The sequence below is a fragment of the Trifolium pratense genome, linkage group LG2 (genome assembly GCF_020283565.1).
Source record: "Trifolium pratense cultivar HEN17-A07 linkage group LG2, ARS_RC_1.1, whole genome shotgun sequence".
Classification (NCBI taxonomy): domain Eukaryota; kingdom Viridiplantae; phylum Streptophyta; class Magnoliopsida; order Fabales; family Fabaceae; genus Trifolium; species Trifolium pratense.
This window is the reverse complement of record NC_060060.1, coordinates 40,781,973-40,803,823: the sequence shown is the minus strand read 5'-3', so window position 1 is coordinate 40,803,823 and position 21,851 is coordinate 40,781,973. Positions and strand designations below refer to the sequence as shown.

The 21,851-nt window shown below is 31.9% G+C and overlaps 3 protein-coding genes across 8 annotated transcripts; 2 read left to right on the top strand and 1 right to left on the bottom strand.

The window, feature by feature from the left end:
* Positions 1–25: 25 nt before the first annotated feature.
* LOC123909792 (pentatricopeptide repeat-containing protein At4g18975, chloroplastic) lies at positions 26–4,491 on the top strand. 6 transcript variants are annotated; one of them, XM_045960699.1, is made up of 7 exons: positions 26–187; positions 782–895; positions 979–1,170; positions 1,295–1,438; positions 2,549–2,761; positions 3,425–3,666; positions 3,772–4,491. In XM_045960699.1, the coding sequence occupies exons 2-6, from the start codon at positions 866–868 to the stop codon at positions 3,662–3,664; spliced, it is 819 nt and encodes a 272-aa protein (XP_045816655.1). In that variant the 5' UTR covers positions 26–187; positions 782–865; the 3' UTR covers positions 3,665–3,666; positions 3,772–4,491. The 6 variants fall into 6 exon arrangements, with proteins under 6 accessions (XP_045816655.1, XP_045816653.1, XP_045816654.1 ...); XM_045960697.1 differs by having other exon boundaries at positions 34–187; positions 3,960–4,491; XM_045960698.1 differs by having other exon boundaries at positions 34–187; positions 3,941–4,491.
* Positions 4,492–4,756: 265 nt separating this feature from the next.
* Positions 4,757–8,219, bottom strand: LOC123909874 (flavin-containing monooxygenase FMO GS-OX-like 4). Its single transcript, XM_045960801.1, has 8 exons — positions 8,176–8,219; positions 7,376–7,989; positions 6,393–6,463; positions 6,140–6,292; positions 5,939–6,021; positions 5,674–5,809; positions 5,389–5,568; positions 4,757–5,135 (listed from the first exon to the last, which is right to left on the bottom strand). Exons 2-8 carry the CDS (start codon positions 7,935–7,937, stop codon positions 4,953–4,955), a joined length of 1,368 nt encoding a protein of 455 aa, XP_045816757.1. The 5' UTR covers positions 7,938–7,989; positions 8,176–8,219; the 3' UTR covers positions 4,757–4,952.
* Positions 8,220–15,922: 7,703 nt separating this feature from the next.
* LOC123909117 (adenine phosphoribosyltransferase 3-like) lies at positions 15,923–19,909 on the top strand. Its single transcript, XM_045959890.1, has 6 exons — positions 15,923–16,139; positions 16,342–16,452; positions 18,288–18,380; positions 19,049–19,198; positions 19,285–19,343; positions 19,704–19,909. The coding sequence occupies exons 1-6, from the start codon at positions 16,058–16,060 to the stop codon at positions 19,761–19,763; spliced, it is 555 nt and encodes a 184-aa protein (XP_045815846.1). The 5' UTR covers positions 15,923–16,057; the 3' UTR covers positions 19,764–19,909.
* Positions 19,910–21,851: the final 1,942 nt, after the last annotated feature.

The window sequence follows — 21,851 nt, the reverse complement described above, 5'->3', positions numbered from 1 at the left end:
TAAAATTTTAAAAATACAATTTTATAAAATAAAATGATTTAAGCCATCGATCAGAGATTGGGCGGTCCTCCCTACTCTTCACACAGACACGCGCGACCCTTCATCACTTCTCCCACCGCCGCTCGCCGCCCCCGCCAAATCAACCACCACTACCCGCCGTCCGCACTGTTTCTCTCTCGCAGTTCAGGTCTCTCCTCCCTCTTTTCTGATTTCTTATTTGTTTTGGTTTGTTGTTGTTAAAACTTGAAACTGAAACTTGAATGAATGAATGTGTTGTTGAAATCCTGAATGATTTCTGGTTCTATGTTGATATTGTTGTAGTGGACAAATTCCATAATCGCAAGTAGGATCTTTTCGAACTAGGTTCCATTTTATTAGATTGTAGAGCTTTTTTTTTTCTACTTATTTTCAAAACTCTCAGATTGAGTTTTTTTGGAGACAAGTCAAAGAAACAACTCATGCTCTTGCAAAAAAAGTCTCATTTTTAGCTCATATCCACATTTCCATTGATATTCTCACTTGTATTCATGATATGATATCATTATTTATTGAAATGCTACAAGTATTATTTGGTTAAAAAAAGTATAGACACTTTTTTGCGTACAAAGTGGTATAGATTGTTTGTAAAATGTCGCGGGATTTACATTTAAAGGGTGTGCGGGATTTACATTTAAAGGGTGTATTTACATTAAAATAGATAGTGAATGGTAGCATCGATAAAAAAATGTTATTACAATGGCCCAAATTGATAGTTATTTTGATCATGGCCCAATTCTTGCAGGAGAAGAACGGAGAAAGAAAAATCAACCAGAACAGCGTGTAACTTCGAAAGTTTGTTGATTTCGGCAAAGAACTATCAACTACCATGTGGAGATCACCTCGATTTTCTTATCTCGTAAGTTCCTCTTTCTGTCTCTCTACCATTAGCTTTGTTGGAGCTATGTTTTCTCATGAAACTCATGTTTTTCTGTTTTCCAGGTTACTAGATTGAGCCAAGTGAACATAAGTGATGTTCGATGCTGTTACAGTCAAATGTTGTCTCAGCCATCTAATTTGCAGAAAAAATCTGAATCTCTTCCTTCTGACCAAAAAGCTAGTAGAGAGATACCAAAGCATTATATGGGGGAAAATCTATCTAGAAAAGATAGAACCAAGTTTCTTCTCACCACTGTAAGTATAATAGTTATGTCTGTTATCATAGTTAATGAATATAGTCTTGATTTTGAATTTTGATACTTTAAAGTTTCATTTTCTGTTGTTTTAATTAATCAAACACATAAATCTAATGATGCAGCTTAGCGATATTGATGATAGTAAGGAGGCTATTTATGGTGCTCTTGATGCATGGGTTGCTTGGGAGCAAAATTTTCCAATTGGTTCATTGAGAAATATATTGCTTAGTCTGGAGAAGAAACAACAGTGGCATAGGATTGTTCAGGTATGTATCACTTGTGTGTGTGTGTTTCCTTTCTTTCTCTTCTCATGCATTATCCTCGATTCCTTGTCAAAATAAAGCATATCAAATGACTAGGATGAAATGGAATTGAATTATATAGACTTAGAGAAATATTATTTATTACGAAGGATTTATACAAGAGAAGAATGCATAAAATATGATATTTGACTGATCAGCCTAACAGATTTGACATTGTCACCGCCCTCAAATTCATCATATATGTTTAGGTGTTTCTAAGTTCATGATTTTGATAAAAATTATGATGTCAGTCCTGAATGCAAGCAAGTGATGGCTTTTTCTTTCTTGAGTTGCTCCTTCTCATGAGCTTTAATTTGAGCAATGGTAGGATTCTCTCTCAATGGTTGTTGATTAGCTTCAGAGATCACAACATTCCATAGCTCATGAGATCTCAAATAAAACTTCATCTTGACATCCCAAATGTGATAGTTTTCACCATTCAACATTGAGATTGCAGATGAAGAATTGTGGGAAATAGTTATATTTGCACCACAACCTAAAAATTTTAAAAAAAAAAAACCGCTCAACGATAACTCCATAAAAGCTCTAAACAGCATATGATTTATTTGATTTTGGATAGCAATGATTAACTAAAAGTAGAAAGAAAAGGATTGAAATCTGCAACAATAACAACGACTATCTAAATTTTATCTCAAACTTGTTCAAATTTCAAATAAGATATAATCTCATAGATCTAACAGATAAGTACTTTACTTTTCATATACTTCTATTGATTAGTTAGTTATATCATGCCAGAGTTTATCAATTTTTCATTACTCATTTGCTTGTAAATTTTTTTGTGGTATATAGTCACTACCATGACGAAATTGGCTTATTTTATCTCCTTTCTTTTGCGGATGAGGTTTTATTTTTACAGTTTTTCTTTGCCATGTCTCTATTGTGGCCTGATATGTTTGCAACTGTTCATGTTAGTGTTAGGATGTATTTGTGAGATTCGACTACACAAATATGCCCGCTAGTCGCGTATTTATTTTTGTGAAAAAACACAACCAAAAAGGAATTTCTGCCGACCTTAGTATTATTGACTCTGGTGCTTTTAATATCTTATTTAAGGTAATTAAATGGATGCTGAGCAAGGGGCAGGGGACAACGATGGGAACATACGGTCAATTGATTCGAGCTTTAGATATGGATCATAGAGTTGGAGAAGCACACAAATTCTGGGAAATGAAAATTGGCACTGATTTGCATTCTGTTCCTTGGCAGTTGTGCCATCTCATGATATCAGTATATTACCGAAACAATATGCTGGAAGATCTTGTTAAGGTATGCTTTCCCAAATAGTGGAATACAATTTTACTTTTATTTTAATCATGTGATTAATCATGTGGCTGGTTGCTGGCCTCATTTAGTAGAATAAAGCCAGGTTATTAATTTCTTGCATGCTATTATTAGTTTCTTTTGGTTGATTGTTTCATGGAACAAATCTTTTACAGTAGAAACAGAATGATATGCTCTTTATTTGTTGATGAGAGCTTAATTAATACAAAAAATATCGCAGTGTCCTTTCAAACTTAGTTACTGGTAACTGTTATTTGGAGTTTTATTGTTTTCACTATATTGCTCTTTTCTCCTACTTAAAATTAGCAAAATTTTGACTAAAATGAAATTGTAGTATAGTAGAGAAGTTGAATATGATCAATGTCAGAGGATAACAAAATGTTGTTTAGTATTAATAAATTTGTGTTATTAATTGTATATAAAAGAACAGGATTAAATACTTTACTCAATCATTTTGAATTTCCATGGTATTGAGGGAACAAATAAAAAAATATCTTATGTCAGTTGATGTGGAATTGCACATTGTTATACTACCATAGGTAGTACTTAGCTAGCATCCTTTACTCTTTGTTTGATAGCTATATACGGTTATAGTTCGATTAACACATAGTCAACCTTTGTTTCATGTCTTGTGCTTTTGATTAAAAGCTTTTCAAGGGTCTGGAATCTTTCGATCGTAAACCTCGGGATAAATTAATCATTCAGAAAGTGGCAAATGCATATGAGACGTTAGGCTTGGTTGAAGAGAAAGAGAGGATAATGGAAAAATATAGTCATCTCTTCATAAAGGAAGGACCAAGACCAACCAGGAAAGGTGGAAGGAAGTCGGGTGCAACAAAGAAGAAAGTGCAGCCCAATGAATCTAGAAAGGACTCTGAGGAAAAGTAGCGGTAAGGTAGTATTGTATACTTGATTAAACTGTTAAAATTGTTTGGTCAGTTTCTTTTTTAATCCTGTACTGGTATCATTACAAAATATTGCATGACAAATTTCAGGGCTGAGCTGCAAGACAAAATTAAGTTTCGTTATAGAAGAAAAATGCATTTCTGTTTCTAGACAGAGAACTCATTCTAAATTTTTGTTGTCACCATTTGAATTTTATGAAGATAGGAGCCAGGCTGTTTATTTGTCTGACTCATTGACTGCACGAAATATTAAATCTAGGTTCGATGACTTGCAACAGGATGTGGGCTTTATTTGGTACTATATTCGTTCTAACAGCATCAGCCAACTTGGGGAGAGGATAGTTCATTGTTCAAACAATTTGTTTTGGCTTTTCCCGAGCTTGGAATAGAACAAAACATTATGCACTTGGGAAGCATGTCCGAGATAATATAATTTGAAAAATAGCAGTACCAACTACCAAGGACATTGTGTAGTAAACTTTTCTGCTCATCAAAGTCTTCAATGTGTGGATACCGACTCTGATTAATTGCATGGATGCTAGAATGTTACTTTGTGTAGAACAGGAATTTCATTAACTGCATATTACAGATTAAACGCGCGTTTACTAGTTTCCAACTCGTAACCAAACATACTAAGTATATTAATTCTTTGATATGTATTCTATGATGTTAATAACCCAAAGCTTCTCTATGCTCAATTGTTATGCTGATTATGCATGTAGATTAACAACTTATGAATTCAATGTTCCAAACCCAATCTCGATGCCAAAGCTGTTACAAGTTTGCAACAAGGTTTATACTTTATAGTTACTGATAACGAAAGTCTGGTGACTAATAGCCTAATCTTAGTACATTAGCTATTGTCTGTGATCATTAACTCAACATTCATTCCAAATAAACAAGTTCACATTCTAGTTATGTTTATATTCTTCAAATAAAAAATCTTTCTGTGAAGGCATTAATCCATACTGCAACTATTATTTTAAAGAGAAACATTAAAAAAATAAAATAGAAAGTGATTAAAAAATAGTAATATTAAAAATATAAAAAAAAAAAAAAAGTGATCACATCATTATCAGTTTATCACATCTTCATTACTTGATGAATAATTATTGAAAGTATTCCAAACATATATAATTACATCCTTATTTTTAGGTATAAAATTTTCTTTTCAAAACTGCACGGTAAAGCTGACTTTTGATTGTTAAGAATAACACCGGAGCAGAGCGCGTTAATAGCTTGTGCTTGGTAAATCTCAAAACAATACAACATTAGAACTTATAATTATCAAATTCATGCTCAGCTTGTAGAACCAGTTCATCATCGTCCCACTCATCGCGATAAGTCTCAGGTCGCAAGAGCCTATTCTTAGATGTAGCCATATACATTTGCCTTCTCCACTCTTCCATAGCAGGAACACCACACTGATCCGCAAGCCAATTATTGTAGTCCCACTGCAATATTACACACCCTCTAACATATCAGGTTTCTGTTAACGAATACTAATAACTAGTTACATTTTTTGCAGTGTTTCATGTTGGATGCATTTTAGAAACAAATCAAGGTTAAAAAAACAGTATATTTTGGTTCTGTCTAATCATATTTGAATTCCTTTTTTGGGCAAGTGTTACCTAAGTTACATATATACTATAATACAAGAAGAAACATGCTAAAAACAAGTTGATAAAACAACTAACAGAAAGGCACCTGAGTAAGGCCTGTGCTCATATTATGAGTGTGATACTTCGGAATGCCAGATGCTTCAAGTGACGAGTAAAAAGCTTCAATATCTTCGGCCATCTCCTCTGCAGAAGGAAGCGCAATTCGATTAGACAAAACTCCAGCTATCCATTTGCTCTGCAGTTCAAACAATGGGAAGGGAGCAACCTGCAATCAATTCAATGCACTTGTTAATATTAGGATACCGAAGAATCAAACATAATTGAGTTGATTTAAGACGATGATGATGAAAAACCCTCACAAGGGAACAACCTTCCAAGGCAACCCAACAAATGAAAGCCATGGTGCTAATGTCGGTGGGAAAACATGCTTGTAGAGTGGTCCTACACGATTGTCATCTACGGTCACTACACCGTTGGTTTCAAGGAAAGGAAAATCAAACTTGTACCTGAAAAAGGAACAAATGGACTTCAACGATGGTGCCGTTTTTTCTTTTAATTAATCTGCATGATTTTGTCTCAATTGTAGAGATACTGGTTTAAAAAAAATTACTAATAGGAAATGCTGAGCATCATACCCTGTGCAATGTACAATGAAGTCAGCAACTACTGCATTTCCATCTAGGAAAACCACTGTACCATCTTCATGAACACGTTCAATCTGCATTGTTTTATAAGATCAAGAAGATCAAACAATCTAAGCAACAGTTGTCAAACAAGTTTATGGATGTTAATGTCATGATGGCCATCTAATTCTCACCATAGATGACAAGTTTTACCATAGAATGAAGCCACATGTTAACGTGGCCAGGTAACTTTCCAAGCTTATCATCTTCAACAGATCTAGCTGCAATATGAACTTCTTTAGCAACGGTTGCCACATCTCGAGAGATATCGACCGCACTGGCAGCACCACCTATTAGAACTACAACCTACTCAACACAAAAATTGGATAACGAACCATGAATGTAATTTCTTACGATGAATTGTTTTATTTTAATAAGTTAGAGACGTTCTACATAGAAAACTCACTTGATCTTGAAAGGGCTCAGGTGTCCTGTAATTATGGCTATGCATTTGCTTCCCTGGCCATGCATTAATGCCTGAAAAGAGGCCATCCAAATTGCTAAGCTGAACTTTTTCATAATTTGAATGTACTAGTATCATTTATCAAATAACATAACTTCTATTGTTTTTTGGTCAAATATTGTGCTAGACTCACTCGCTAAGCGTGGAGAAATGAAAAATTTCAGGATCAAATTATGACCCCTCTAATAATGTCTATGATAGTTATCAACTAAATTATATTTATGAGACAATTTTCTATTTATTTATATCCGAGTATAAATTCATGGTGACCAATATTTAAAATTATCAGGAGAAATTTTAACGACCGTCCGATAATGTTTTTTAAAAAATAAAAATTTATGATTTTGTAATGCTAAAAAAAATGAGTGAAATGTCAAATACCCCTGAAATTTCAACCCTAAAATTTGAAAATAGGCAAATAGCCCTCTGAAATTGTAAAATATCAATCAAATTGCCCCTACTCCATTTATTCCATCTATTTTGATGATTTGACTACTAACTGCATACATGCCACGTCACGTGAGGGGCTAATTGATCATGATACACGTCACAAGCGGCTAATCGACTAAAATTTACAAAATCAAGGGGTTAATTGACTGAAATTAGAGCAATTAGCCCCCTTGTTTTGCAAATTTTAGTCAATTCTCCTGTGTGACATGTACCCTAATTAATTACTCCTGTGATGTGGCACCACGTTGGCATGTACCATGTATGCAGTTAATCGTCACGTCATCAAAATAGGCGGAGTAAACGAACGATTTGATTGACGTTTTACAACTTCAGAAATATTTGCCTAAATTTTGAAATTTCAGGCTATTTTAAATTTCACTCCTAAAAAAAGCTTTGTAGATGTGGAAGAGTGTGGGCCATATATAAATAAGAAAGAGACACAAACAAGAGAAGTGGACAATACATAAATAACTAACCAGGAATATGAGGAAGTCGAGGTTGAAAGTAATGTCCATTGCAAACAACAACAGCATCATAAATCTCATCCACACAATCACTATCAACTGATCTAGATCTCACCGTCCATTTTCCATCTTCATCCAATCCAGCAAACACAACCTCCGTCTCAAGCCTCACCAAATCACCAATCTCAAAATCCGCAGCAAAATCCTGCAAATACATCAAAACTTCTCTATGACTCGGGAACCTTCTAGAATCTCTTCCTTTCTCTTCTTTTCTTCTAAAAGGGTAATCTCGGAAACCCATATTCTCCCGAGGCAGATTGGTTCGGAGTGAATTGTATAGGCTCGAATGAACTAACCTCCGCTTCGGGTCCAAACCAAGTGGGTCGGATTCTACTTCTGGTGTGTAAACCCATGATCCACCTACTTGGTCTCCTCGCTCGAAAACTACTACCTGATGTCCTTCTCGACGGAGCTCGCGCGCTGCAACTAAACCTCCGGCGCCGGCACCGATTACTGCCACGTGGCGTGGTGTGAGTAGTGGAGTTGCGGTGGACATGATGAATTTAATTGGCATAAAGGAGACTAACTGGTTGGTTTTTTTGTCTTTCTCAAATAATAAAATGAAAGGAGAATGTTAACTTGTGCCCTTAAGGCACATGTTAAGGAAGCAAAAATAGAAATTATTAAATGCTAATTTGTGCATTTTGACTTTTGAAGTATTAAATTTCTTATATCATTAAATGTTGAATTTCTATTTTGGTATATCTTAACATGTGCCCTAAGGGCACATGTTAACAAGACCCAAAATGAAATAATCAAAATGAATCGTTAATGTAAAGTGCTGGAATGCTTACAAATGCGACCATATTCATTCACGTGAAGTAAAATTATAATAAAATCAATAATATATTTTCCTGTCAAAAAATAAATAATACAATATCTAACATTTTACGGGCATAATGTGAGAAAATTACTTATTTTGGACACGTTTGAATTTATGTTATTTTTGAGCTTATGAAAAATTGAAAATAGTTCATGTAAATACGTTAATTTATAAGTTTTTATTAATAAAAATTGTAATTTTAGAAAAAAAATTCATAAATTATATCGAAAAACATATAATAATACATAAAAATATATTTATTTTAGCATAATTTATTTTGCATAAATTCAAAACCAAGTTAATTCAAACATGATTTTTCTTTTGTTACAAAGCTAAATAAAAAGAAAAGGAAAAAGGAAACTACACTCTCTAGTCGGTCATATCTGAGGAAGGGCGAAGAGGGCGACTTTTTTTTTGTTACAAAGCTAAAGAAAAAGAAAAGCAAAAAGGAAACTACACTCTCTAGTAGGGTCATATGTGAGGGAGGGCGAAGAGGACGATGACCCTAGGCCCCTAAAATAACTTTTTAGGGGTATATTAATATTATATATGCCAAAATAAATAAGGGCCTGTTTGAAATACTTATTTTTAAGCTTATGCAAAATAATTTATACAAATAAATAATTTTTTTATGTATTATTATAAATTTGTCAAGGTAGTTTATGAAAAAATAGTTTATAAAAATCCAATTTATGTTAGTTGGAACTTATAAATTAACATAATAAAAACTTATTTATTTGCATAAGTTGTTTTGTATAATCTCAAAAAAAAGTTATTCCAAACAGACCATAAATACCAAATTTTTTAATGGTTAAAAATAATATGCCTAAATAGATTTTGAAGATTTTAAATTTAAATATATTTTAGATTTATATTTACAATAATACCGTTAGAAATAATTATTTATATTTACAATGATATATCATAAGAAATTGCAATCTAAATTAAACGTGCGTTGAAGTTACAATAATAATGGGAAAAAAAAGTGGAGGGTATAATGTTGTACTTTGAAAAATATAGAAATGAAGATTTTTCATCTAGCATTAATATTGTCAAAAGTCTTGCATTTGAAATGAATTCAAATTAGACGATTGTTAACATGATAGTAATTTCATTAAAAAAAGTAGATTTTAGCGGTTGAATTCAATGTTTTTTAAGAATTCAAATTAGGCCCAAATTATAAGTTTGCCCATAGACCACCAAAATCATAGAAACATACATGCTCTCTAGAACCAAGTTCCAGTAGAGTTTGCAAAGAGGAGCTCCCTTTAACCATGCAGAGGGGTATGATGAACCAAACGATCTAAGTCAGAATAGGTTCCAAGTTTAGCAAGAAAGTCAGCACAAGTGTTTCCTTCCTGAAGAGTGTGGGCAATACGCACTTCTTAATTAAGCTTAAGAAGATCTTTTATGTCTTGAATCAGAGTAGCGTACTTATAAAAGTAAACAACCACTTTTATCCTTGAAAGTGTCACTCGTTGTCATAACTCTCCCCCGGATCAACAAAAAACATTTTAAAGACTCTGAATCAACCTTTCGGTTAGCCAAAATCATCTATGCCGTTATCTTAAATCACAAAGATGAGATCCACATAAATTTTATTCGATAAAAGCGCAAGGAAGTATAAGGGAATAATTTATCTCATATGTAATTTACACATGAAAGAGTAAAATGTTATCTATCATCATTCAAATTCATTTGATCTAAATTTACACTTTTGATTCGAGAGCGGAAGTTAGAGTCTAGTGGCATAGCTTTAGGTTGGGTTGGTGTACTTTTTGGTAGTATGGAGATTGAAGAGTATCGTTCTAAGTATGAGATTAGAAGTTGACCTCTATTAGGTGGTGTCGGTTTTAGTTTTCTTCAATAATGTTCCGCTTATATACATCGCCTTTATTTTTGTAGTTCTGTTTCTTCCATTCTATGTTCGTCTTGTACAAAAATCAATTTTAATAATAATAATATATTTTGCTGTTAAAAAAAATACACTATATTTCAACATATAAATTTCATATGAGAAGATTTATTTTGGAAAATATAATTATGCATGTAGACTGGTAGAGTAGCGAAGGGACCATTTATAAGAAAATCGTTTGCTTTATTTAGGGGGTTTGTAGAGGGCAGATTCCTCCTACCTTTTGATGACATACGCCACCTCCATCAACAAGCAAAGGGTCTTTTTGCTCAGTTCCCTTTCTAGATCAACTTCCTTTTTTAGATTTTCTACAGTATATATCATGCAGGATTACATTTGGTTTGGTACTGTATTCATTACAGTAATTAATTTGACATTGCTTTCGGGAAATTAAAATAACCATAGAGAAGGGGACATTGATTTGAAGACAGTGCTACTAACTAAAGATGCACAACGTAGCCAACAACCGAATGGGTCTCCTGTCACTGTCTTAAATTTAAGGATGTAATCCAATTATCAATTATGTACTACTAGTAAATTATATATTCACTCTTTTAAAATAAATGATAGTATAACTGAAATAAAAATGTGTTCTAAAATATTTAATTTACTACTACTAAATGAGGTGGTTAAATAAGTAAAGAAAGATATTGAGAAATTTGGGTTAATGCGAAAGGGACAAGAGATGCCTACAGAATATTACTGTGGAGATTTGAAAGCTACATTTGATACACAAATATTGAGATGGGGTAGTCACAGATTGTGTAGTAGGAAGTAGTAGTAAAGTAATTCATCCGATCTTATATATAAGAGAAGTTTTGTTTTTCAAGTTCATTGTAAAATGAATGCATTTAGACTATAATATATAAATATATTCATTTTACAATAAATCTAAAAAGTAAAACTTCTCTTGTATATAGGATCAGAGAGAGTATTACGTACTAGTTATTACAGCTGCCTTGGTGGCTAGCTAGCTGGATAAGGCGCCAACACTAGTCAACAGTCTTTTAATTTAGTGCCTGTACCTGTACGTGCAAGACAACACAAAATCTAATTATCTACCGTATTATATAGTGATAATTAGGATTTTTTTCTTACTGTACCCCCACTTTTTTTATTTATTTTCGTAATACCCCTAGTTTCAAAATAATTTCCGTAATACCCTTTTTGGGGACAAAATCTGGCGCGAGCAGGTACAAGATGATGGCGGAAACGAGGATTCCACCATGTAAGGATGAATGGCGGAAATGGCAGGCCCGCCATGTATGCACAGATGGCGGAAATGACAGTCCCGCCATGTGCAGGCTCGTTTTCCGTGTCTGCGTCAGAAAGCAGGCTATTTTTTATTTTTTTGGCCAAAAATGGCATTTTTTAATTTTTTTTTTAAAATAATTATAATTAATAAAACTAATTGAAACGTTGAGTTCTCGGTGATTTGAAGTTGGCGTAATTATAATTAATAAAACTAAACATTATTAAAAATAAAATAAAATAAATATATACATTGCGAAATATATTTTATTAAAATAGTACTAATAATACACACTAAAACTACATGTGTCATAACTATCGAGAATGTCCTAATGCAAGCGGACCCTCTGGTTAACCGTAGTTAATTTTATTTTTTATGTAATTTCTTTTGTACGTGTTTACATGGTAAAATGGACGGTAGATATCATTAGTCTGTTGCGTCACATGCATTCAATTCAAAATTCCAAATTAAACCACTAGTAATTGTTTTGTTTCAACGGCTATGTAACATAAATATTCAACAGTAAAAGAGCAGTGAAAAAATGGACCGTTGAGGGGGCATAATGGACACTTCCTTCATCTTCAAAACATCATAAATCTTTCAAATATGTTGAAATTAAAATACAATCTTTTTGAAGATAGTGAACGTTGTTTGGCAATGTCACGCACTCAAAGAGGTCAAGTTGTTCATCAAATGTACGATATAAAAAAATGACATAATATAAAAAATAAATCACATACAACAACTTAACCAATTTTTTTTAAGGTCACGTACAAACGATAGTGGTTCTTTTTCAACAAAGGAAAACATCAAAAACCTGCTGTATGACGCAGGCACGGAAAATTTGCCATTAAAAAAAATACCCATCGATATGAAGTTGATTTTTTTTAGATATGACTACAAAAATTTTGCCATTAAAAAAAAATGGTTACAAAATTTTACTTCATTGATAACTAGTAATAGACCCGTGCGTCGTAATGTTACGCCCTTAATTTATTAAGTCACGCTTTGCGATAGCAGACTGAATAAAGAAATTTTTAATTTAATAAAATATATTTCGCAATGTATATATTTATTTTAATTTTTTTTAATAATGTTTAGTTTTATTAATTATAATTACCGCCAACTTTGAATCACCGGGAACTCAACGTTTCAATTAGTTTTATTAATTATATTTATTTTAAAAAAAATTAAAAAATGCCAATTTTGGCCAAAAAAAACGTAAAAAATAAATAAAAAATAGCATGCTTTCTAACGCAGGCACGAAAAACGAGCCTGCACATGGCGGGACTGCCATTTCCGCCATCTGTGCATACATGGCGGGCCTGCCATTTCCGCCATTCATCCTTACATGGTGGAATCCTCATTTCCGCCATCATCTTGTACCTGCTCGCGCCAGATTTTGTCCCCAAAAAGGGTATTACGGAAATTATTTTGAAAGTAGGGGTATTACGGAAATAAATAAAAAAAGTGGGGGTACAGTAAGAAAAAAATCGATAATTAGTACTTCTAATTGAAGTACTACTTAATTAGTACTTCTAATAACTAGTTAAAGAATATTATCATGGATGTAAGTCTTAATCTCAATATCATATTACAAGCTAGGCATGTTGAGAAAAGGAGAATTGTGCGTTTATAAGTCGTATACTAACTAGAAGGATAGTCAAGCTAAAATATTTTGTTGTTTTGTATGATGTTTGATAAACGAAATGTGATTTGAATTTCTAGATAGCTTGTATTTGAAACATAATAATTATTTTTTCATTTTAGTAAATGGCAAGAATTTTGGTTTTTGTCCAATTCTTTCTCCCCCAATTTGGCCAATATCATGTACTATTTTAAAATAAAATACACTACAATTGGAATAGTATTGTCCAAATCCTTATTGTTTTTAGCAGATTAAATACACTCTTAATGTACTAGTATATATGTAAATTATATATAAGCAGCATTTTAAAATGGTTGTTTGTTCCTATTTTCAACAACACTATTTTATCCGTGTGCAAGTAAAGTATGGTCTAAAGTAAAAAAACGTTGTAGTGTTTCTTTCATATATGTCTCATTAAGTTTTTTTTTTTTTGCTTTGTATGCGCTATACTACTTTTTTTTCCTCTATTGAATTTTATTTTATTGTTTTTTTATAAGATTTTTAATGAGATAATTGTTTAAATTTTTTCATTATTCGAGTTTTGGTCTAGTCCTGTCTACCTCTAATGATACCTCATTGATTTATAAAAGACTTAATTGTAATTTTAGTTGAAATTTTAATAATATGTTCTTTAGTTGAAATGTCTTGTTTCCATCATTGATACTTCATTGGTTTATAAAAGATTTAATTGCAATTTTAATCTACTATTTTCACTATTTTGCGGATTTAGTCTTCTTATTTCAAAATTTGACAGTTTTAGTCTAATAAATTGTTAATCTATGATATGTTTTAAATAAAATTTGTAAAAAAAATATCTTACAATTTTAAACCTTCATATAAAAAAAAGTGAACACACAATTTAATCTCTTACAATTTCTTGACAGTCCAATCTAGTCTGCTAAAATTAATACTCACATTAGTTTTTAACATAAAAATATTTTTCAATTAATCCTTAATATAAAAATATTGTCTACTAATTTGAGTATTGCAGAAAAAAAAATACGAGGGTTAGGTTAAATTGGGTCATAATGCATTTTATTTTTGGAATATTTTTTTTTTATTGACACAATTTTTGGAAATTTGTAGAAAAAATGCATAATGTTCCAACATGTATTTTCCTGTTGTGAATCGGTGGAATAATTGTCTCGTAGATGAACGTGGTATAATGTAGCGTACATGGGAAGCAAGATACCGTCGTCATATGCGTAGATGTTATGACCAAAAATATTATGCTCGTGATTGTCTTTGTATAATTTTTTAAAATATACTACTGTATTTATTTAGTGAAAATAAATTATTTATTTATTTATTTTCATATGAAATGAAATTATTACTAACTAATTTTGTAGTAGTCATTGCGGTTCTTAATATAAAAATAAATTTGACCAAACTTATGTACAGTTTCATATCCACAGTTCTTACTGTGTTAGATACATGAGGAAGTTATTTTTTTTAAAAACAATTTCTTTTTTCTTTTTTTAATTAAAAAATATAAATAACTATTTTTTTGTGAGAGGAACAGAAAAAACTGCATCTAAAGAAATGCATATAAGTTTTGTTCAAATAAATTATTTTTAGGTTTAATAAAAAATTAATGTATTTGATCACGTAATTTGATTCTTATATTGATGATAGAAAGGAGTATTATTCATATACCAAAATTATAAATCTACCTATCATAAAAAAATAATTATAAATCCACCGACGTTTTTTCACTCTTCTTTTCAAAAAACGATTTAAGAACCCATTTGTATGTGGGGTTATTATACATTATGAGTGACGGGAGCTAGCTACTTATGTTAGTTGTTGTTTTTTAGTAAAATATAAAATGTTAGTTTGTTTTTTAATTAAGAATTTCCATTCACTTCGTAGATCTTAGTGGAGTGGACCACTAATCAGAAAAGGAAGCTTAAGAACTTGATGATTAACACTATTGATCACTTGGTGCTCGTTGCTCAACTTGTTGATATAATATCATCACGATGGTGTTTTTTTTTCTTTTTTTTCTCAACGATGGTGTCTTAAAATTAACAAATACATCAAAGGATTTAAAGTTCAATTATATTAATGATGATGTTTATTTTTTTTTTAACGTAAAAGAAGAAGTATAATCATCACCATTAATACAATTGAACTTTAAAACGAATTGCATATCAGTTGAAATCGACGTGACAATCAATTAAGGGTAGTTGAATAAACATCAACTAGCAGCTTATCGAATGAATATTAATGTAGTTAAATACAAGGAAGTTTAATCTTTTTCAAATTTCCTGGGGTCTAAAATAATCATTAAGAATATAGACTTAAGACTTGGTCAAAAGATAATAAAACATTAGTCTTATAAAACATTTCCTGTACTCCCCATGTTTATAATGACACTAGTCTTATACGTAGAATGCAAGGATCGTAGACACCAGTACCGTAGAGGAAAACTGCACACTACAAGTGAGGTTAAAAAATACTCCCTCCATCCTAAAATATAAAGGAAAATTGGTCAAAGAAAATTGTTTTATTTGGTTAAAAATTTGAACTAAATACATTAACTTTTATTGACCAATTTTCTCTTATATTTTGGGACGGAGTTATATTCCCGATCTTACCTAATCAGAATGATTCTGGCCAAAGGATACCTCTCTATACGGCTGATGTCAAAGGATGAGAGTGTACCTATGATTTATTTTTTTTTGACAATGTCGTTAGTAAATTTAAATTTCTACTTAAGCATGTCGTTAGAGATTTAATTTTTGCATTATGCACATACCAAAAATTCAATTAGAAGGAAGAACCCACTTTTTACGTTTCACAAATTCTCCAACGAAAATGTGTCTTTTATACTGATATCAAACTTTATTTTCCAACAATGCGCACACACAGACTCTCTCTCTCTATAAATATAGTACATAGTAAATTGTTATCCCCACTTTCTCCTTTCATTTTCTTCTTCTCTTCTCTTCTCTGTACTCAACTCATCACTTGTTTGCATACACACACACACAATGTCGGCTTACACAGACCAGGATCCTCGTCTTCACGGCATCAAAACTCAAATTCGTGTCGTCCCCAATTTTCCTAAATCCGGTTTGTTTTCTACTTTAACCATAAATTAACTTCTCCTTTCTCTGTTTCTCCCTCGTTTGTTTTTTACCAAGGAACTAGCATCTCTACCCATGAGTCTATTGATTCATTTTTTAATATTTTTTCTCCAATTTTTAAGCTTTATTGTCTTAGAGATAATGGGTCGTTATTTTTGTTTCTGATAGTTTTGTTGCAATGACAACAGGTATCATGTTCCAAGACATTACAACTCTGTTGCTGGATCCCAAAGCTTTTAAGGACACAATTGATTTGTTCGTTGAACGTTATAAGGGCAAAAATATTTCTGTTGTTGCAGGTAAATAAATAAAAAGACTAAAATGTTGCTAATATTTTTAATCCAAATAATAAATGGATGAACTTCAACTCCTTTGTTTTTTTCATTTTTTTATTAATAATGTTAGGGTGTCATCACTATCCTTAGATTGAAGGTGGTGGGGTCCACCCATACAAGAAAGTTGGGTAGGACTATAGTATAATATTATTGCATTCTTCATTGAATAATCGATGTATCCGTTCATCAGATCATCTGATAGATAGTGTATTAACTATTCGGTTATTGCATTCTCGATCACTTTTATTGAATAACTGATGTATCAGTTCATCAGATCATCTGATAGATAGTGTATTATTAACTATTTGGTTATTCAATTAATGTAAAAAGTGATTTTTGTTTATAATATATATTGGTGTAAGGTTCTTTGTTTTTGGTGGTTTTTTTGAGTGCTTTTAAAGAGACATGATACAATGGAAGTAACTGTATATTTTGTGAATGATTTTTTGTTTGACTTTGTTTATGCTTTAGTGGGTGGTGCCATTGATTGTTTTCTTAAGTTTTCTAGCTTAAGTGGTTCTAGTTTCTTTGTGGATCCATTTGTCTTGGAGGACCATTGATTGATCAATTGATTTCAACTTGTGTAAAATGGACCCACTTCACGCATGTTCCAACTTGTTGGATTTTTGTGGATTTATCCCTCTTCCATTATTATTATATTATGATTTGTGGGTTCCTCCAAAATACTGTTGGGGTGACTTTGAATTCTATTTTAGATTTCAGTACTATACAACTATGCATCTTGTTTGTGTTTTAACCTTTCAGTACTATACAACTATTATTATTAGAAAATGAATAAGAACACAATAGGGCAGTGTGTGACTTGTCCTTTTGTGTCCACATTAGGATTTGGTGGGGGTTTGTCATTATATTTAGATGTGTTTTGTGAGACATACATACCCGGAAGCTTCTCTTCAATTATAGACTCCAATGTAAGATGAAGAATTTTACAATACTTTTCATGTGTTATTATTGTTCTTGTGAACACGGTAGAGACAATGCAATATGTAGAAGCCGGAGTTTGAATATAAGATTTCTCAGTTATATTATATACCTTAAAAGTTGAACTTCTAACCAGTAACCACAGACTACTTAACCAATTTTTTTTTTTTTTTTCATGTGTTAGTTATCAATAGGTATTTTGGCATCATTACATCTGTAATGTGTTGGCATTGCTATTGTTTTGGACTTTTGGGTGTTTGTTTGCATGTCTATGAGCTTGGGGTCTTTGTGATAGAAATAAGCTTGAATAAGCTAGCATTGTTATAGTATGGACTATTTCTTTAATGTTTGGATCCCATGTAGCTTTTCGGGTCGGCTTATTTAAACTTTATCTAGTGGCATAAATACTAGTGTGATTATCTGGGAAGAGTTTATGGAAACAACTAATAACATGTCCGTAAGTTATTTTCAACTTATTTTTCATAAGAGTTTATGGCTTATTTAATCCGTGTCTACCGTTCTATCCATTTTCACTTTTGTTTAATGTTGTAAGTTGTAACCTTAATGCTGTTGTATAATCAATATTTTGGTGCGCTTCTTACTTCTATGGTGATTATCGTCTCTGTAAGTTATTTGTACTATTCATATTTTTTAATGACAAACAATGAAGATTATGAGATTAATTCTTAGAATTCCTTGATTTGAAGCAAGTAGAAACAAAATGGTAAAACTGATTATTTCATTTGACCCTTTCGTCCATTGTTTCTTGATGGTTTTGAACATATACTCAGCAATAGTACATGCATTGTTATCAAATCATGTGTTGTGAATTAATTCTTCTCATGTTTATTATTCAGGAATCGAAGCTCGAGGATTTATTTTTGGTCCTCCCATTGCCCTGGCAATAGGAGCAAAGTTTGTACCCCTAAGGAAACCGAAGAAGTTGCCTGGTATACTTTGACCCTTGATTTTATTCTTTTTCCCCTCTTTACTTGCATCACTATATATGCTTATTGTTCTACTACACAATTTTATCAACACTCAATTGATTCTTCACTGTTTCATCACTTCACAATCCTGCATAGCATGGTCTAAGCAAATGTGCAATATATTTATGAGAATGGTTCACGAGGTTGTTCCTTACTTGTGTTTCAACATTGATTGCTAGTATGTTAGTTAATCCGTTTCAAACGGAAATAAATACTTTTCAAGGTACAAAACTTGATTTCTTCCTCGCACAATTGTGCCTTGATGCGTCCTGCAGTCAGAGAGGATCTGACCGTCAGATTACATTTTGCATTTATTCTCTTATTCAATGGCTAATTTAACAGAACATTTCTCATCAATAAGTTAGTTTAACTCCTTTCAACTTTCAGTTAAGCACACTTAAAAGATTTAAGCTTTTTGTTAATTTATCATATCAATTAGTACTATTTTCTTGAAACATTTTTGTTTTGGTCAAAGATGGTCCAAATTATATTAAATTGTGCTTTGGTAAATGAAACTTGATGTGTCTTTGTCAGGCAAAATCTTGTGACAGGCAAAAGACTAAAAATAACTTTGTCCCATATATATATAGTATATATTTTCTTTATGGTAACAAAATCTTGTATGTCAGGCAAAGTAATATCTCAAGAATATATTCTGGAGTATGGAAGGGATTGTCTTGAGATGCATGTTGGAGCTGTTGAAGCTGGTGAACGTGCTATTGTGGTTGATGATTTGATTGCAACTGGTGGAACACTTGGTGCAGCTATGGATTTACTAGGTGATGACCATGTCTTTATTTTTCATATCTTGTCTTACTTTATGGATTTCCTTCATTAAATTCATGTTTTTTTTGTTGTTTTTTAGAACGTGTGGGAGCAGAAGTAGTTGAGTGTGCATGTGTCATTGAATTACCAGAACTTAAGGTATGTGCATTTTTTATTTTCTCAATATATTTGTCTTGGTTTAAAAAATATTTTAAGTTTTTTTGTTTAATTTTTATATTTTGTTAATCCCTCAATGCATGTGTTTTTAGTCAATATATTTTATATTTTTGGGATTAAAAAATTGATTTTGTTAATCTTGTAATTATCGTTGCTCCTTGGTCTAGAGTGAAAAATGAAAATAGGCCAGGTCGATCAACAGGGGTCTAAAGCCTAACCTATGTCAAACTCAGCGACTATATTTTCTTAGTTAGAATAGACGATATTAAAGTTTTTTTTATAAGCATATTTAACTAAAACGATCAAATGTTTGTATGACCATGCTGAATATGAATGTGACAGGGTCGTGAACGTTTGAATGGGAAACCCTTGTACGTGTTGGTGGAATACTTTGATATTTGAGGTCCCGTTCGACCCATACAATCAAGTTGTGGATTTGGGAGATGACATTTAGTCGACAATTTCACATTTGGAGTCCCATCCATTCTTGCTTGTAGTATGAACAATCAAATCGATTCAACTAATTAATGAATTTGTATGACCTACCACCCTTTGGGTCTCTCGTCTATAGCTGTTATCTCACTATTTTTTTCTAATAAAATTATGACATGACAAGAATGAAAATTGGGCCCAGACAAGATGTGCCTTATAAATTTTGCATGGAAGATAAACGAGTTAATGTAGAAAGATGCATTTACTAGGACCTATTGTGATATTATTATTGACAGATTCGAGTCGTGTGTGGTCACAATTTTATGATGGTTCAAATTTTAAAGTAGAACCATGTTTAAAATATAGATTATCTGATCTTGATTTGACGATTGAGATGCATGTTGCACATAATCCAAATTTGCATTATCACGTCATCTTGAAACAATCCATTCAATTTTGTGTCTTTGAAACATTCCATTCATTTTATGATTTATATTGGTGAAGGGTTGAAAATTTATAAAGAGTCTCACCACTTTATTCACTACTAGTTAGTATATTATGATGGCAAAGTTGCTCATTAAGCGATTGTTTTTGCGAGTTTTCTCCACATCAAATTTTGTCAGCAAGAAAGTTTAATAAATGTTGTTTTTGAAATTGAGACTCGAAAGACTACTATCATTGAAGGTGTTCGTAGCGGGTGATATGAATGCTTGATATGCGAAGATTGATGGCATGAGTTAAAAGTTGCCGTTATGCAAATGTGATGGAGTAGTCAATAGATTTTTTTCGCCAAATTATATGTTAATAGGAAATCAGAATCATATCACTCGGAATAAAGTTTTTAATAATCCCTTCAAAAAATATATATAAAATAATTAATAAAAGAAGACAAAAAATCAAAAGATTGGAAACTAATCTAAAAAATGGTCGTCCTAGTTAGAGCTTTTTGACAAGAAAAACGAACTAGTTAGAGAAAAACGAACTTCATTGTTCTAGCTCTAACTAGGTCGTCCTAGTTAGAGCTAGAACAATGAAGTTCGTTTTTCTCTTTACCAAGAAGTTTGAACTTGAAAGAGAAAGACCTCTTCATCGTAAATAGATCTATTATTCATCAAGCAAAAGAAGGAATTAGGCAAAAGAAGAAAAATTAAGAGTGTGAAAGCAAATATGAAAGTACGGGAGGTATGTTTGTTGGATGTGGGGGTACACCATCCTAACTCTTGAGAATAATACATAAAATCTGTTTTGGGCTATCGTTTTAAAGTATGGGCTTACTTGCACAACTAAAACAAATTAAATGGGCTTAGGAGTTAGTAGTTTGATCATGATTTCTCTTTTCACTCCTAAATTTATTTTTTTGCGTAGAAAATTTTGGAAAATATTTTTCGAATTTTTTTAGTGAAAATTTTAGAAAATATCAGAAAACATTTTCTTTTCTGCATGTTTGCGTGAAAGAAGAAATTTGGGAGGTGAGAAGGGAAACCATCTTAGATCATCTCTAACAAGAATTTTATCAGTTTTAAACACTATGCATCTGCTTCATAATGTTTATTTTGATTGGAGCATACCTATGCGTCAATCCGAGTTCTATAAAAAATTACACATTACCACCTCATTTAAGCTACCATCAATATAGAATCAACTATGTTTGTAATCCACCAACAAAAAAAATTAATTAAGCTACCTTATCTCATGTTTAAAAATATTTTGGGTTGTATAAATGTGATGGGGTACAATAAAATCCACTGAATAAAAGATAAGGTATCCAAAATAAATTTAGAATATGTCTACTAGAAATGCTCTTAGAGCTTGTGACACAATGAATTCATAAAAGGAAAGTTTTTCTTCTAATAGAAATGGAAATTGGAAAGGGAATAAGCAAAGCAAAAGGAAAGAAAAACGTAGCAAACTAGGAACTAAGATTGTGATATGAATTTCTGTCAAAGATAGTGAGTCATGTAGTTAGTTAAATTGTCAACTAATTATCTCACATCCTTTCATTATCAAACAAGTTAATATTAGGATAATTTTTTGGACCCCTTTACTTGACTTGTGCTA

Coding starts and splice junctions, on each gene's coding strand:
- LOC123909117 (XM_045959890.1), top strand. CDS start 16,058: ATGTCGGCTTACACAGACCAGGATCCTCGTCTTCACGGCATCAAAACT. Junction 16,453..18,287: donor AAATATTTCTGTTGTTGCAG/GTAAATAAATAA, acceptor TTTATTATTCAG/GAATCGAAGCTCGAGGATTT. Junction 19,199..19,284: donor TGCAGCTATGGATTTACTAG/GTGATGACCATG, acceptor GTTGTTTTTTAG/AACGTGTGGGAGCAGAAGTA.
- LOC123909792 (XM_045960699.1), top strand. CDS start 866: ATGTGGAGATCACCTCGATTTTCTTATCTC. Junction 896..978: donor CACCTCGATTTTCTTATCTC/GTAAGTTCCTCT, acceptor TCTGTTTTCCAG/GTTACTAGATTGAGCCAAGT. Junction 1,439..2,548: donor AGTGGCATAGGATTGTTCAG/GTATGTATCACT, acceptor ATCTTATTTAAG/GTAATTAAATGGATGCTGAG.
- LOC123909874 (XM_045960801.1), bottom strand. CDS start 7,937: ATGCCAATTAAATTCATCATGTCCACCGCAACTCCACTACTCACACCA. Junction 6,464..7,375: donor TCGACTTCCTCATATTCCTG/GTTAGTTATTTA, acceptor GCCTCTTTTCAG/GCATTAATGCATGGCCAGGG. Junction 6,022..6,139: donor ACATGTGGCTTCATTCTATG/GTAAAACTTGTC, acceptor AAAACAATGCAG/ATTGAACGTGTTCATGAAGA.